At 35.1% G+C, this 16663-nt stretch overlaps 1 protein-coding gene across 3 annotated transcripts in view; it reads right to left on the reverse strand.

Moving 5' to 3' along the window:
* Window positions 1-1015: 1015 nt before the first annotated feature.
* Window positions 1016-16663, reverse strand: part of COL12A1 (collagen type XII alpha 1 chain) — a 142229-nt gene continuing 126581 nt past the window's right edge. For 2 of the 3 annotated variants that reach the window (XM_075202636.1, XM_075202638.1), the window contains 8 exons: window positions 13709-13762; window positions 13386-13457; window positions 9742-9777; window positions 9555-9621; window positions 7074-7262; window positions 6758-6835; window positions 3864-4034; window positions 1016-2023 (listed from right to left, as the gene is read on the reverse strand). In XM_075202636.1, coding sequence (XP_075058737.1) covers window positions 1854-2023; window positions 3864-4034; window positions 6758-6835; window positions 7074-7262; window positions 9555-9621; window positions 9742-9777; window positions 13386-13457; window positions 13709-13762 — 837 coding nt within the window. In that variant the 3' untranslated portion in view covers window positions 1016-1853. Of the gene's footprint in view, window positions 3138-3863; window positions 4035-6757; window positions 6836-7073; window positions 7263-9554; window positions 9622-9741; window positions 9778-13385; window positions 13458-13708; window positions 13763-16663 lie in introns of all 3 variants that reach the window. The other variant, XM_075202637.1, reaches the window with a different exon arrangement.

A 16663-nucleotide genomic window follows, 5' to 3' on the forward strand; every position in this document is an offset into this window, starting at 1 on the left:
AGGGAGAGGTAAATTTTAAATGTGATGGCAGATTTATTTTTGGGGTAGGGCATGTTCTAGATCAACTTTACATTTCAGTGTACAACTAAGCTATCAAGTATTTGTGTGTTACATGAAAAAAACAGACAGTATTTTCCTTATGTGCAAAATAATAAACTCATTTGCACCCCTTGCATTGCAACATGGTTTTGTCCAGAACACCTGAGGTAAGAAAACTTACTCAATTTTTTGCTTAACTTTCCTTAATGAATCAGACCTGGTATGTCTAGATATAGTAATCAGAATGCATTATTGGTGTGATTGATCCAGTTGTTTTACCCCTTGAGCCCTATTGACAAATGGGACTTATCCTCTACATGACTACCTAAAGTACTAAGGATGAGTACCACTCGTCAACTGCATATACGTGGTTAATAAAACCCTCAGATCACTCCCCACAATGATCTGTGGGTTTTCTTATAATGTTGGCTCGAAGGACGCTTTCTACCATTAAGAACATGTGCAAGTGCATTCTGCAGTTACAGCATGTGCATGCACGAGGACAGTCTATTAAAATCAAATAGAAATGCCAAGGATAGAGCTTTAATCTCCCTATCCCTGGCACATAGAAACCTCATTCAAATAAAAATGTAAAAAGTAAAATGTTATAAAACAGCCTCAGCACAGGGATGAGAAGAGCCTTAACAGAGAAGCGGTTAATGTAATTGCAATTTATGGAGTCAGATGGATTTTTTTTAAAATGTTGAGGATAAATTGCCAGCTGCCTTGCTTGAGTTTTGTTTTGCTTTCCTTTGGATTAATACATATATTACATATGATAGATGTCTTGGTATGAACTCAAATTAATTACATCAGAATGGTATGTAAATGGATGTAGGATCTACTTAATTTTGTTCACTCATACTGAGCTTGCTTATGGCAGTGTTTAACAATGGATAAAGCATGCATATAAATTATTGTGAAGTGTGAGATTTTCTCTTTTTAAATACAAATACAAAACACAATACAACAAACATCTTTTCAGTAGTTTTATTGAAAAAAACGCCTCTTTTGTTTCAGAAATAAATAAAAATATAAGGCAGTGAAATTCACAATTTGCAGTTAAAAATCCAGAAACAGCAAATCTATTTTGATAGTCTTGCAGGCAATTTCAAACTGCTTTGAGAACTAAAACACTATATTCTGACAACTGTCCGTACTAAATATACAGCACAAACATGCAATTCCTTTTTTCTGCAGGACTGACTGCAGCTTGCCATACATGTAACTGGTAACGTGTCTACAATATAATCCTGCACCTAACGGGCACAGTACATTTAGCTATGTTGAAATGCTGGATGCTTAAAGGGAAGCAGAGTACAAAGCAGTATATCCCCTACAAAGTATAACTGTGGCTTGGGTAGGAGGGTACATTGGGAACAGAGGAAATTGTTTGTTTCATGGGTATAATATGGGTTCCAATATCGTTTGAGAAGCAAGGAAAATACATCATGGTTCAGACACATAGCTGCTGGGAAGTTTGCTATTGTTTTAGGTATGTACTATTTTAACATTGAAATAACATTTTTATCTTGATTTACACATTCGAACAAGGCAATTGGGGCTGCAAGCACAACATATTTTACAAGCATGTAGAGAGCCTCAGACAATAAGGTTCATGTGGTTTCTTCGGTGAGATCTGCCTATCACAGCATTCACATAAACACAGTACGTGTACATACATTTAAGTGCATTTCATAACTGCAGTATCCTGGAAGGAAATTAGAAAGCATGCTATCCACCTACTTTGCATGTATCTGCTGATCAATGCCACCAAGTAAATAACACATATAGTATATGAATAACAAAACATTTTATGATTTCTCTACATTTTTTCTTAAGGATCTTCTCCACCGCAAATGTTCAGCATAGTCAGGATGTTGCATTTCATGTCCATAATCCTCATCTTCTCTCTCTGGTGCCATTTGGACTACGTAGGGCTGAGTGTCAGGCTCATGTGGTCCACTTTCAGGCTGATAAGGTTCTGGTTGAAAATATTTGTCCGATTGAACAAGATAATTATCTTATGACATGAATCCATGGACACAGTAAATGTTGTTTTGTTACTTAATATAGATATATACCTACATTTACAGTATATAAATCTATGTATGTAGGACATCAGATTTAATAACTGCTTTGATCTCATTAGCAGGTAAATGCAAGATAGTTAAACAAAACTAACAATTACCTAAGAAGGATAAAAATGTAGTTAGATTTGTTCATTTGTACAGACAATCATTTTTTACCATTATTAGACATTAGTCCATAGAAATCAGTGTACTGTCCATCTGGGTATTAGAAAGAACAGATTTGAGCTAGTGAATATACACTGTATACTTAATTTTTTTTTTTGTTTTGGAACAGAAGTGCTGTTAGCTGAAATAATTTAATGGTAAATTATGATTTATGCCGGTATGCAATAATAAATAATGGAATACATTATTATGGAAGAAGTGCCAATAATGCATCACTATACATTATTATTTTCAGTTACATAGAAAGTTCAACATTGAGGAAGTTACGTCATTACAGATCTTGTCTGACAAGCTGTAGCACTTTCAATCTCATAGAGGATGAGGGGGTCAATGGTTATTCTAGCAGATAGCAAGCAGCAGGCTTTAATGTATTAGCTTGTTGTAAAATAATGTTAACTGATTTTAGTTGATATGTTCTCATTCAAATCATTTACAAGCAACAATTAGTTTATTATTTACATATATCATTTCTATTTTCTTATGTTAAATCTCTGTTTAAAAAAGGGTTACCTCAGATACAGTAGTTAGTAGTTATATTGACCTCTTGTATAACTGAGGTTCTATGTCTTTATCATATTTGACATGACTTTTTCACTACAGAAATGCAAACAGGCTTTTATGAGATCACATGGCCGTCCTGGTTCCCATTCGAGTGTTGTTAGTATAAATTACAGTCTCCCCTTTAATGATGACAGTACAGGTCATTAGCTATATCCATGGTGAAATTTCCCAAAAGAATCAGTTCAGAGAAAGCACGTGCGCAAACATCTCAGAAACAGGATTTTCATGAATTCAAACTGTAAGCAGCACTGGAGACTTAGAAAATGTGTTAGCCGGAACCTGAAACAGGTTAAAGATGATGTTAGTATTTAAAAGTAAGAGATGAATAATACATTGTCTTCCACCTAAACATTAATACAGAATTTATAGATTATTACACCCAACTTCTTGTGCTACTAAGGCACATTTTATTTAAAAAATTTGCAGGATGCTTCCCATAAACACTACTTTAGACATAAATTTCCAAAAATTCTACCTAGTACTACATTCGTGTTTTCTAAATATATGTCCACCATTTTCAAGGGTTTAAAAAGCAATAAAGTATTTTTTTCTTAATATACTCTTCTCTGTCAACCTTAGCTTGTTTCTGATGATTTTAAAGTCCTCAAACATTGAGATACTTTTGGGCTGCTGTGGCTATGTCTCACCTTACTTTTTAATTTTGATATATTCTTTTAGCCAGAGAACAAGTAATTAAATTCATGTTTATTGCTGGTTACACATTTTGAATGGGTGCAAATGGACAAATATTGCAATGTGTGTAGTCCCAACATGACCACTATGTGCGATAATTTTTGTTTTTAAATCTATTGGATTATTAATGTTCATGTTGGTAAATGGAGCCTGTGAGATGACTATAGATGGCCACTTTGAGCCTGTTGTGTGGTCATCTTCTGACAATACCAACAAGCGATGTTGGAAAATAACTGAAAAAGACCCAAATTGTAACAGAAACTGTAGATAACACAGCAATATGTAGCAAAAATGTCTCAATTGTTAACATACCTGGGTATCCTTGACCATTGTAAGGAATACTTGCACACATTGATGCATCGCAATAACCAGGTGGACCCGTAGGACCTCTAATGCCTTGGTTACCCGGCCGACCAGGAGATCCTGGAGACCCTGTGGAGCCTGAAGATCCTGGTGGCCCAGTTCTGGAGTCTCCTGGTGGTCCTGATTTTTAAGGAAAAAACACAAAATCCTGTGAGGTTTGTTTTCTATTGTTTTAAACCAAAGCTAATAATGCATCTGGCACACAAACCGTCTAGACATATATTAGCGCAATGCAAAGAGAAAAAAGTAAATTCTACATATGTTGTCAATGAAAGCACCAAAACTAACCAAAATATGTTGGACTCTCTGACTATGATTCCTAAGTCTTCTCAATGCATGTTACATATACAATGTCTATTTGTTTCAGAACCTGATCTGGCATGGCAGAAATAACTTACAAACATGAATTAATTATTTGGTTTCTTTCTACTTCTAAAAAATAATAACCTCTAGGGAAAGTAACATTTAAAAAGCACACTGAATTTCAATTAAAATTTAGATGTGCATCAACTCCGCTTATCCTGCGGCCCAGGGGCAGATGAAGTAATGTTGTTCTTGGAGCAATCACTATTATGGTTAGCTAAAATGTAAAGCTTGAATCAAGTGAGGATAAAATTGTTGCAAACTTCTTGTACATCTTGTAATGAAAAAATCATGTTTTAAATAGCAAATTAAAGACAGAGACGACCAGAACACTATTCTCCAGCCAAGAACCAGGGAATATAGTGAGGAATAGATTAGTGGGCTGCAAGCTAATATTGTAGTACTATTTGTAAAGTTGTCTTTCATCCAGTTACATCTTAAAAGCACACTGAGAAATATGGGTTTAGAAGAAACAATAAATATCTGTTTCCACATTAAAGTGTTCCATATTTACTTAGACAATGTAGAATCGGTTTAGATGACTTCATCAAGTAAAGTATTACATCAGTGGCTGTGTATTAAAGTATTTCAGTTGCAAACAAGCAACATGTATTAAAAAGGACAATGAAAGACATTTTAGAATTTGGCAAACAATACAACATTCTCACTTAAAAAACCTATCAGAACACTGAACTGTATCTTAATTTGAATGTAAAAAATAGATTTTAGTTACCAAGACTAGGAATTGTTTTCCCTGGATCATAGTGAAATAATGATTCCAATTCAGAGTCAAACGTATGGGATTCAGTTAAACCTTTTGTGTGTTCATTAAAATGATGACTTTTCAAAGGACCAGGGAAAGGACCAGCTTTCTGAACATCCTAGTTTTGAGTAATTTCTAATACTTTGGGGACTCCACCACTAAAGATGCTTGAAATTGGTGAAATAGTTTCAAAGTGGTTCTTCAGCTAGCTCTCAAGTTCAAAAATTTGCTGTAAATTGTACATTTTGCTTAGACTAAAATTTTGAGCTAAAGTCAAGCAACGCAGTCAAGTATTTATAATGATTTTCCATTTAAATGATGAACCTCAGTCTTGAACACAATAATGTTCTCTGTTCAAATTAACTGTTAAATGCACTATATAATGCAGCCATTTATGTTCAAATAGGCAACATTTTATAGTTTACTTCCATAAGTTAAAGAACTACATATGTGGGTTTGAAGGTATGGCATTTGACGGTAAGGCAGCCGCAGCGGACGAACCAGGTCAAACTAGCCAATTGTTCTTATTTTTATAGTAGTCACATTCATTTTATACACTTTTTTCCTTCTTTTAATATTAAGGGCTCTTTTAAGGCAAAATAAATGAAACATTTACTTTCCCACAGTTATAAGTGCCAAATTAATTCAGTCAATGTAAATACTCAGTAGAATACTATACATATATGCACATCATGCCTGTTTTGTTATAGGACCAGAAATAAAATTATTTTGTGGCTCCCATATGTAGTTGACATTTATAAATTTGCAGTAAGACATATGAATAAAGTCCCATGGATGGCAGCAAAAACATCATTGCATGGCTACCATATAGCCATGCAATATGGTAGCCAAAGTTTCTAAATGTGCAGTAAGACATATTAACCACTAACAGATGGCAGCATACGGTCTCTTTAAGGGACATTATCACCAGAATTCAAGTAATTCTAAAAATTAACATATTATTTGCATAGCTCTTTTGCTGATCAAAACTTAGATGTTGCTAAGCAAAGACAATCATGTTTTCTTCCACATCTCCTGATACATTGGTACTGGGGAACTATATAGCACATAACAAGGTAAACATGTTAAATTGTCGAAGTAGGCATTTTTTTGCTTTGATCGATTAATACAAATATGAAAACAAATAATGTTTTCTGTGAATAATGACTTAACTTAAAGCCTTTTATTTTAGTGAACATTTATAGACCATAGTGTACATTTCCCTCTAGATATGAAAGATTTATTTTGCTCACATTCGAGTGTGGAGTGGTTACATACTATGAGGTCACAGCATTAGAATTTCAACACTCTGAGCCTTTGAGATACAGTAACTGAGGAAAGAATGAAGTGTGAGAACTATGAATGTGATCTCTACACTGATGCATTCCTCCGTTCATACTCTCTGACACAACAATGAGAATCTGCTTATCAGCATCAAAGAATTGACATTAAGCTGCACTTAGAGACATATTACTAGCTACTTACACGAACTGTCTTTTTTTACATGGACATTTTGTTTAAGGCACATTATATTCTCCTTGATAAAAAGTTGCATAAAAACAATCGAGAAACAGCTGCTAGCAGTGCAGTGCATTTACATTACTTACATTATCTCCAAAAGTCTGAAGTCAATACAGATGGCATGGAATGGTCAAACTTATTAACAGACTAAATCATTTATGGCTGTGAAGCTGACAGACAGTTTCATTGTACCAACCTGGAGGTCCAGTGAGTCCTCTGGGTCCTTGAGACCCAATCCCAGAGTTGCCTCTCTCTCCCTTTTCACCTGGTATTCCTAGGGATGAAATATAACAATAAGCCCCTGCTCTTTTCCAACACAATGCGACAATATTATACTACACAACAATGTCACACATTTTGTGGACATCCTAATCTGTATTCACATATAAGTACAAATGACTAATTTATACAATTTTGATTATTTATCACCTGAATTTTTATTTCGACTTACTATCAAAGTTTGGTCTCTGGCTATTGATATTACTAATATACAGTTTTTCTAAATAACTCACCTCTTTCTCCAGGAGGTCCTTGAAGACCAGGTGTTCCTGGGAATCCAGGTCTGCCAGCAGGTCCAACTTCACCTCTTATTCCGGCGCTGCCTGGAGGACCAGGAGGACCAGCAGGTCCTGGCTGATTGCGATTGGAATAATAATCATTTGGAATCTGGTTCAGCATCTGATTAAATCTGCTCATTTGATCTTGAAACAAATAAGAGAGATGACTGTAGCATTAGAAATAGATGTTGGCTTTTGCTTTACATCTTACATTCACAATGGGGTAAAAATTAGACAGTTCTGGGATCTGGTGGTAACGTTGCTCAGAACCTAAAACTCAGATGTCAGCATTGTTTTATATTTGTAAATGTGTAATAGATGTAATACGAGTATGAAAGGTAAAAAGCCTCTGAGCAAAACCGGTAACAAAATATTGTAAGTATGCGTGGTACAGTGCAAAGCAAAGTCTTTACTCAGAGGAAAATTTGGCAGACTGGGTGGTCCAAGTACTTATCTGCTTTAACCTTCCATTCACATCAGAGTTTTTGACTCTGGAGGGTTTGCAGTGTTGCTGGAAGGCAGTAATTAGCCAATAATCTTGACATTCTGTCATGTACATAAAAACGGTTCCCTCTGCTCCCTCAGTATCAAGTACCATAATATGTCTTTGAATTAAAGAAAGTGCCTGTGGAATATTGAGGAAAGTAAATGGGAAAGGCTAATCTGAAATCATTGAGGTCAATATGACAATCTGTGAATTTGACATCCGCATAGATGTCTATGGGGACAGTGTTAAACAGCTGAAGGTGGTCTGGTATTAAGCCTTTGTTAAATGGAACGGAGTATTGAAAGAGACTTTTTCCAGCATATTTTCTGGACTTTAGGCTCTTAACCCCTTCATAAAAAGACCCATATTCTGTTATGCTCCTAGACATTAATTTGATATCATGTTTATTGTCTCATAACTGAATCAATCCCTACTGTTATCTATGGAATACAAATAATAAAACACTTCCCTTCATTCCTAGCTGTTACAGTATTTACTGCAGACTACTAAATATTTTAAATTGCTGAGCTCTACCTCTCATGACATTATATCTGGCATCAAATCAGGCAAATGCTCTGCCTTTTAACTTGTCTGCACTTATATGTACTTTACCTCTTATCACTCCCCACTACCAATAAACCAAAGCTAACACAACTCAGAAGATTGGACTCCAGTCCAATTAACAAGACTAAGGGCTAAATTTACTAAGCTGCGGGTTTGTAAAAGTGGGGATGTTGTCTATAGCAACCAATCAGATTCTAGCTTTCATTTATTTAGTACTTTCTACAAAATGACAGCTAGAATCTGATTGGTTGCTATAGGCAACATCCCCACTTTTTCAAACCCGCAGCTTAGTAAATCTAGCCCTATATCTCTAAAACTGAATACTTCAGTTGGATATAGGGACTACATTTCATATAGTGCTGCACTTGACACCACAAGTTTCCTGCATCAATTGGAGCGGAGGCTGACATTACTGCTCTATGTTGTTGAGGAAGGACTTGTCACAACCTACCACAAAATCAGTACATTAATTTAGTGAAATAATCTGTACTGCTATGAAAATGATGATGATCTGATTGGCTAAAAGATGCTTTATCCTCGCCCACATTTCAACTGAGATCACACAGATACGGAGGAGATAAAGAATTAGACATATGAACTTTGCAACAGAAAGATGTATATTTGGCCCCAATCTTCCTGCCTCAGTTTGACAACTGTTTCACATTGTTACTCTGTGCTCTCACTGTCTAACTCACAGTCTGTGGGTTCCTGCTTGCCAACATTCCCTTTCTCACATCATGACCTTGTCTCTGTCACACTCAACTATATCCTCACTAATTAATGATCAGAAAAGTTATTGCATCCAACAAAATTAGTAAAATTAAATATTATGTGCTATTGTGAACAAAGATTTCATTGGCTAGTGGCTGTCCCACTTCAAAGCTGGTGACATAACAGATAATAAGCAGATGAAGACTGAATACAAAAAGTTGATTTGACCTAGTCAGATGTGCCTTAAAATTGTGCTCCTAGCCAAACTAAATTTAAAAATGCAATCACATCAGGTTTTTACTTTCTAACAATATTCTGAAGCCTCTTGTTACCAACTCTGATTGTAAGGAGAAGAGATATCCCTTGTGAATGGTCTATAATGAAAATGACAGTGTATCCAGGAATAGCTCTGCTGACCTTTAAATATCTTTTGTGCAGAGTTAAGTTATAAATATTATGTAATACTTTATAAATATAGTAACACATAAAAATAACAAGAGAAGAGCAGCATTATGAATGCTGATGTCTCATTTCACCTGATTTACTGTTATTTAGTTTAATTAAAAATAGGGATGTACTTAAAATATAATATTAGGAATCAAAACATCTTCTATTGTAAATTTATTTATCACACATGCACACATTTATACAAAATAATAATTGTTTCCACTTACTGTTTATCATCTGTTCACAAACTTGCCGTGCAACGGACCTCATCATGTTCTGAGAAGCAATATCTCCCTTAATGACACAAAAGTACTTGGTCATTACCATCATTTATATATGTGAATGTAAAAAGAATCCAGTCTTCAGAAATAGCAAGATTGTCACACATATTTAATCCTTCTACTTAGTACTTACCCTGTCACCCTTTTCTCCTTTCTGCCCTGAAAGACCCTGTAAAGGAATTGTATTGTATTATTGTTTGACCCTTGTAAAACAGAAGGTAATAAAATTAAATGACACTTTCTGCACAGCTCGTCTGTATGGTGTTCCTGTCTCTGTAAAATCAAGTCATAAAGTTTGTATTTCACATGAACTCCCCCCAAATGTAATGTGTGATAGTATTTTGAAAATAGATTAATTTAGTCTAATACATGTGTACATACATTAAAACATCAATAACAAATGTAATGAAAAAGATTGCATAATTATAAAAATATATTTTTATCTATAGATAATTACCTATATTCTAGGAAAACAGGAAGATACAGTCATTAGTCTGGTGCACAAAACTTTATTAATCTTGACTTCAATCCAATTGTGGAAGAACATACATCTGTTATGATATGTGTGTTCTGTCTACCTATATAATATCTGTCTGCCTGTCTGTCTATCTGTCTGCCTGTCTGTCTATCTGTCTGCCTGCCTATCTATCTGTCTGCCTGCCTGTCTATCTATAATACCCAATCTACGTTCCATGTGTATAAAATAACAATAACAATCTCATAAATTTCAACTTAACTTAGTTTAAGTATGAAAGTTACCCCTTAATATACGGGTCAAAGAAGCTCCAGTTATGTAACTGGGACACTGTAATTGAATTATATTAGCAAATTAACAAAATAAAAGAAAATCAGGAACTGTACCACAAAGAACCACACAGGAGACCAGCTTAGTAGTTGAGCTGCCCCAAGGCAGAAAGTTGTGAGGAAACATAATGTGGTTTTATCAATACTGAAAAACCACCTACATTATGCAAACCACATGTATATCAGTGATTTTACATTGAGCATAATATATATAAACTACTTAGGTGACTTTCAAAACAACATATAATTGTTTAGTTGATTATTTGTTAAACACACAAACTTTACTTATATTACCATTTCTTCCCAAATCTACAATGTTTTCTTTTTTTAAGCTACTAGAATACCTACTGTGTCTATCCCTGGCCTCTCTGCTTTGAATGGGCCTAATATTAGGGAAGGACAGCAAAGAAGAGAAGACCTGATCTCTACCAGTTGGCCATTGCTCGTCTCCATTTCTTTAGTCAAATACAACCCAAACCAATAAACAGATGGACAGTGCTGATGTAGGTTGTAATCTCTCATGAATACATCACTCACCGGTATTTGTACATAGATCTTGTATGTACATCTACATCCAGAATTACTTCTGACTACAGTTTCTTAATTTGATGTTAATTACATGATACAAACTACATTTTAAGGATACCCATTACAGTGAATAGACAAACAGGTCTAACTTAGGCAGTAATTACACCACTTCTCATACAGAAAAATCCTGTAGTACTGCTTATGAAGTTCAGAAATCCTGTTGTCCCATGCTAGTGTATTAGGAAATTTTAGCCCAAAGTTGGCTTTTATGAATTTGCATAGCTCTGTAACATAAAAGTCACTCTAATGTATGCTAGTTACTTGAATAACCTCCTTAGACCTGAAAACTTTATTTAGCTTTACACCCGATGATACATCTACTATTCCTAGATCTCCGTTACAGTTGTTAATTTAGATGCATTTTTCAGCTTTTTGTCTGGCAGTAAAGAAAGTCATAACATGGAATAAACCCTAAAAGAATGCAACGTGGAGCAAACATATGGAAGATAAAAAAATGTTTTGCACAACAGACCATAGGTATTCGTGCACTCTGCTATCTGCAAAATGTGTGTTGTGTTAGTAAGACAAAGAAACATCTGCAAGCCACCCTTAAGAATTTGGCTTTGCCCTTTTATCCTGTCATGCCAGTATTCACAAGCCATTTAATATACTAAAATGATTGAAACCAGTAGTTTACACCAAAGTCCCCAGATTTCTGAGCAACAATGTCATCTATTTATACACTATTGGATAACATTTGTCACATTTCAAGGCTAGATATTTTATTTCTAGATAAACTGATTCTCTATTTTCAAAAAGTACATGTAATGAAATATTAATTTACATATCTAGGAGCCAAACCAAAGATTGTATATACACATATTGAATGATATGCTGCGGTAGCCTGAAATGACAAATCATGTTTCCTATTTTAAGTACCACTACACGTCACAACATGGCCAAAGAGGGAGAGAAGAGTTCTCAGTAAAAATTCACCCTTGCTATTGTTCACAGACACACATCATCCTAAAACACAACTTACTTTGCACTTATACAAAATCCACAAAGCACTGAAACACGTAATAATACACAGGGTGTATTACTATAATACATTTAAAAAACAGAAAGACACTTATGACAGCTCATCTAAAAATGTATCCATGCAGATCTAAACATCATACTAAACAGTGGAACAATAATGGCAGGTGGGAAGTACAAAGGAAGTTTAGATGCAAAATTTTTTGGTAACAATAATGCATAAACTAAATAATACAATTGACTTAGAGAGCCTTTGGTTGAATAGCTACAATGGCCCTGTTATCTAATTATACACAAAATGAGCCAGTTGCATAAAGCGGAAAAGGGGCACAAGCACTGGGCCCCCAACAGACTCCCAAGTTATGGAGACTAGATAGGAGCAGCCATATTTCAGCTATAAACAAAAACTGCAAAACAAGCTATAAACATTTCCCACTCCAGCAGAGCCACCGCTCCGGCTGATATCGTGTATACTGTCTCGCCTGTTCTCTCTCCCCCCCCACCCCCCATCTTATTTCCATCACAGGTTGCGCCACGGAAGAAACAAGAGAACTATCTCAGACCCATGGTTTTATAGATTCTAAAAGAAAGAGTCCTAATCTAAACACTTACAAAGCCATAATACTAGCTCAAATCCTAAATCTGAACATAGTTCAAGCTTTAAGCCTAGAGCTGCCAAAAGCACTGATCCAAGCTGAGGTTCTAATCAAAACCCTAAGTCAAGCTTTGAATCTATTCTCAATATCTTACAAAGCATTGACCTTGATTCCCCAAATTGTAAAAATGTGTAAAACCATGACAAAGGTTGCAGCAGCAGTAAAAGGCTCTATGCCCCAATATTAATTGGGCACTAATCAAAAGGCAGGAATGGAACACAGACTTTCCTACTCATGACTTACTTTTTAACAATAATTAAATTGCACTGATAAAAAGTGCAATGAATTAATTTTACTGTCACAAAACACAATGCAGGACACTCTTATACATAATTAATCAACAGTCTTGTCAGTAGTAGTCTGAATGCTTCAAACCAAAAGAGACTTCTTGTTATAAGTAATCAAGTATAACTTGTAATACATGGCATATGATTTAATGATCTAAAGAAGCAATGCAAGTCAGCAACATTTCCTGTAAATGTGCTGATCTGGTTCTTAATGTTTGCACAGCGTAGAAATATATGTTTTGGCAGATGATCTTGGTGGTTGTTCAAATGGAAAATGATTACCACAAATTCCAAATACCAACTATTGCAACTGTTAAATAGATATATTGCACACACTTAAATCCAAAATTTTGCTACTCCTAAAACCAACAAACTTGCAAGAGAAACACATTGATTTTTGTTTAGTTACATGTTAACAAGCATTACTAATTGATCTCAATCAGCAGAGACTGATATTGACTTACTGGTAGGCCATTATCTCCTTGCTTTCCTGGTGTCCCACTCGGACCAGGTACTCCTTGAGCTCCTGGCGCTCCCTGTAATGTAGAAAGGAATATTGAATAAAGACTATTACAGGAATGTTATCAGGGCTTTGTGAATTAAATTGTCAGGCTACTTCCACATGAATAACTGATGGAAAATGTTTCTACATGATCGTATCTATTACACTACCAAATACTTTTACTCTGCAATTTAATTTTAATGCCACAATGGCATCTCAAAGCCTGTTAACAAGAGTTAATAACACATTGCAGACTATTAAAGTGAGACGTCTTTTACAATTTACCATTGGTCCAGGTGGCCCTCTGGGTCCGATGGCCCCATCTTTGCCTGTGAAACCCTAAAGAAATACACAAAAAAATACACAATTATTATTCTACATCTATACAATATCAAACAGCATATGAGTGCAGTTTCAGAGCATATGAATGCTTATATTGATAATTTGCTTAAGAAAATTTAAAGAACATACAAAAAAACAGTGTGAGGACCGAACATTACACTGTGCAGTATTGCAATACTGACTCTTTCTGAATTAGCACTTGCATAATATATAGGATCACGATAAGGATTGATAGAATCAATGGTAAAGTCACTCATTTAGGGCCAACAACTCATGGCAAAGTAATGTAACATTGTATACAACACTGCATACTCATACTCTCATTTCTTTTCCCACTAACTGACTCAGTCAGCTCTCTAGTGTACATAGCAGACCTCCAGTTTGGACTAATATATTTGGTAGTTAGTATATAAAGCAAACGTTGAATGTGTTGTCTAGTATACAAGTCAGGCCTCAAAATCAGGTGTCAGCATATACAGCACATCTCCAATCTATTGGCTAGTGTATAAAGAAGATCTCTAATTTTGTCCAGTATACAAATCAGACCTTCTATCTGGTGGCTAATGTAATTCCCTAATTTGGTGGCTACAGTACAAAGCAACCCTCCAATCTGGTATGTAGCCTATAAAGCAGATTTGCAATAAGGTTTCAAGCATAAAAATCACAACTAAAAACTGGTGGCCAACATATATACCATATATTCGATCTGTTGTTTAGTACACGAAGCAGATCTCCAATCTAATATACAAAGCAGGTCTCACCACTGCCAGTGTTCTGATGAGTAGTGTTAGTCAGGAGACTGATAGTGGAATCGAACTGGCATCCAGAGTTCACAGTATGAGTTGCTTCCACATCATAATTCTATTTACAAACAAGAGTGCCAATGTCTGGTAGATCATGTGACATTCTCCAATGACTTTTGCCTAGTAATAAGCAAGTAACAAAATGGACTCCTGCCAGAAAAACAGTTGGGTCACCTTTCAACACCCCATGCTCTCCACACAGGTCTCCTCTGTGCCACAAATGTCAGTCAATTTAGTACTGCAAACAGAGACATGATATACACAAATAAAACTTTATCTTATGGGGAAGGGCTGTTATATGAGATTATAGGCTAGTCAGGTGATCTTCCATACAGATGGAGATATGGTTATCTTACATTTGAACTAGCTAACTAAAGTTAAAAACACACTAACTCCATTTTATATAGATCTCCTATATTGTTTATCTAAATGATTTATAATGAAATACATTTGTATATACAAATGTACAGAAAGGCTTTCTTCTATTTAGTGGTACTGCCTGCTACAAATAGCAGTTAAACAATATGAAGCACCACCATTGTACTTATTGTCTTCTCAGATAAGATGACATTATTATATATGTAGGTATATGCTTTTGTCTCCCATTCCATAATGTTATCAGACATTTCTTTAGAAGATTCATGAATCATTATTGGATTGGACCACAAATAAAATTGACAATGGTTTGCACAACTGTTAGACTGAATCAAATATTACGTTAAGCAAAAAAATCATTAAAAATGCAATTGTGATTTTTGTTATCTACTATGTCATCAGCGTAATTTGACAGGAATCAGAGAACAAATCCCTGACGTGTAACTCGTAGATCCCCATTAAACTGAAATGGCATTTACTTTTAGTATCGTCCGTTATAAAGATACCAAGCAGAAAAATGTTATAAGCTGCATTGTTCTTAACATATTATTGTGATTAGTCTGTAATATCTGTTGCCCAGATGAACTTTAACCACTAAAAGCTGGATGTCATAATCATTGTATTGAGTCAAGAAGGATTTTAGTGTGGTGTGTCTAATAAAACAAAATCATATGTTTACCTCTCTTCGATTTTATCATAGTTGCATCCAGCTTTTTCCTTTGGTGTTAATCCAAATAAAACTTGCCTTGCATAATCCCCCCATCCTCTCCTCCAATAAAACAATAAACGTCCCATCATTCTAGAGTAGCAAGAATGTGTGTCAGAGGCAGCTAAGTAGTCCACAACTGTGCAAAGTAGCAAAATAAATTCCGTGCTAAAGGAACTACTATATACTAAAATAGACAGATGATAAAGATGTATAAGATTAAGGATCTAGTAAATTTACAACTTTAACACCACTTTGCTTGTTTTCATTAATATATGGTATTAGCATTTATTTATATAGCGCCAGCATACTTCGTAACGCTTTACAATTGATATTTATGTGTTGTACAGATTGTTAGCTCTATCACTGGAAACCCTCTTCTTCCTCTTGTCTGCTCCCACCTCTTTTACCTGTGCATCCTTGTCTATTGCCTCCTGCATGTTCTTTGTGACAATTTTTGTACACCTGCTTTTTATGTCTTATGCACAGTATTATGATTTATGTTTGTCCATTAATTTGTTTTATGTATGTCCATTAATTGAAACGTTGGATTTCTCTATTTTGATTAAAAAGTGTTGAGTGCCACCCCTTTTTATTACATTATTGCTACTTTTAGGAAGGCACCGTAGCAAGCCATCTATACTGTATTGTGTGAGTGCTGGGCTAGTTGATACAACATATATACATACAAGTTAACCCGTGCATGATACTCATGCATTCTAGTCAAATCAAGCTACTTAAGCTGTTAAAAAGGTTCTTGTCATGCATTTGGGCCATAGCCCAGGCCTCAACCACCAACCACTCCCCACTGTCACCCCCGGCAACCACCAACCACTCCCAACTGTCACTTCTCCTTCAAGAAATATATATATATTTTTTTAAATCTTTATAAACACTTTTAACAATTAACAAATTAAATTAACAAATTAAAAACATCTTAGTATACCAAATTTCAGCCCTTTCTGAATTTTTTTTCCACACACACTAAGAATTTAGTAGGTCAGTGTATAACTC

Source organism: Mixophyes fleayi, chromosome 3 (genome assembly GCF_038048845.1).
Source record: "Mixophyes fleayi isolate aMixFle1 chromosome 3, aMixFle1.hap1, whole genome shotgun sequence".
Lineage (NCBI taxonomy): Eukaryota > Metazoa > Chordata > Amphibia > Anura > Limnodynastidae > Mixophyes > Mixophyes fleayi.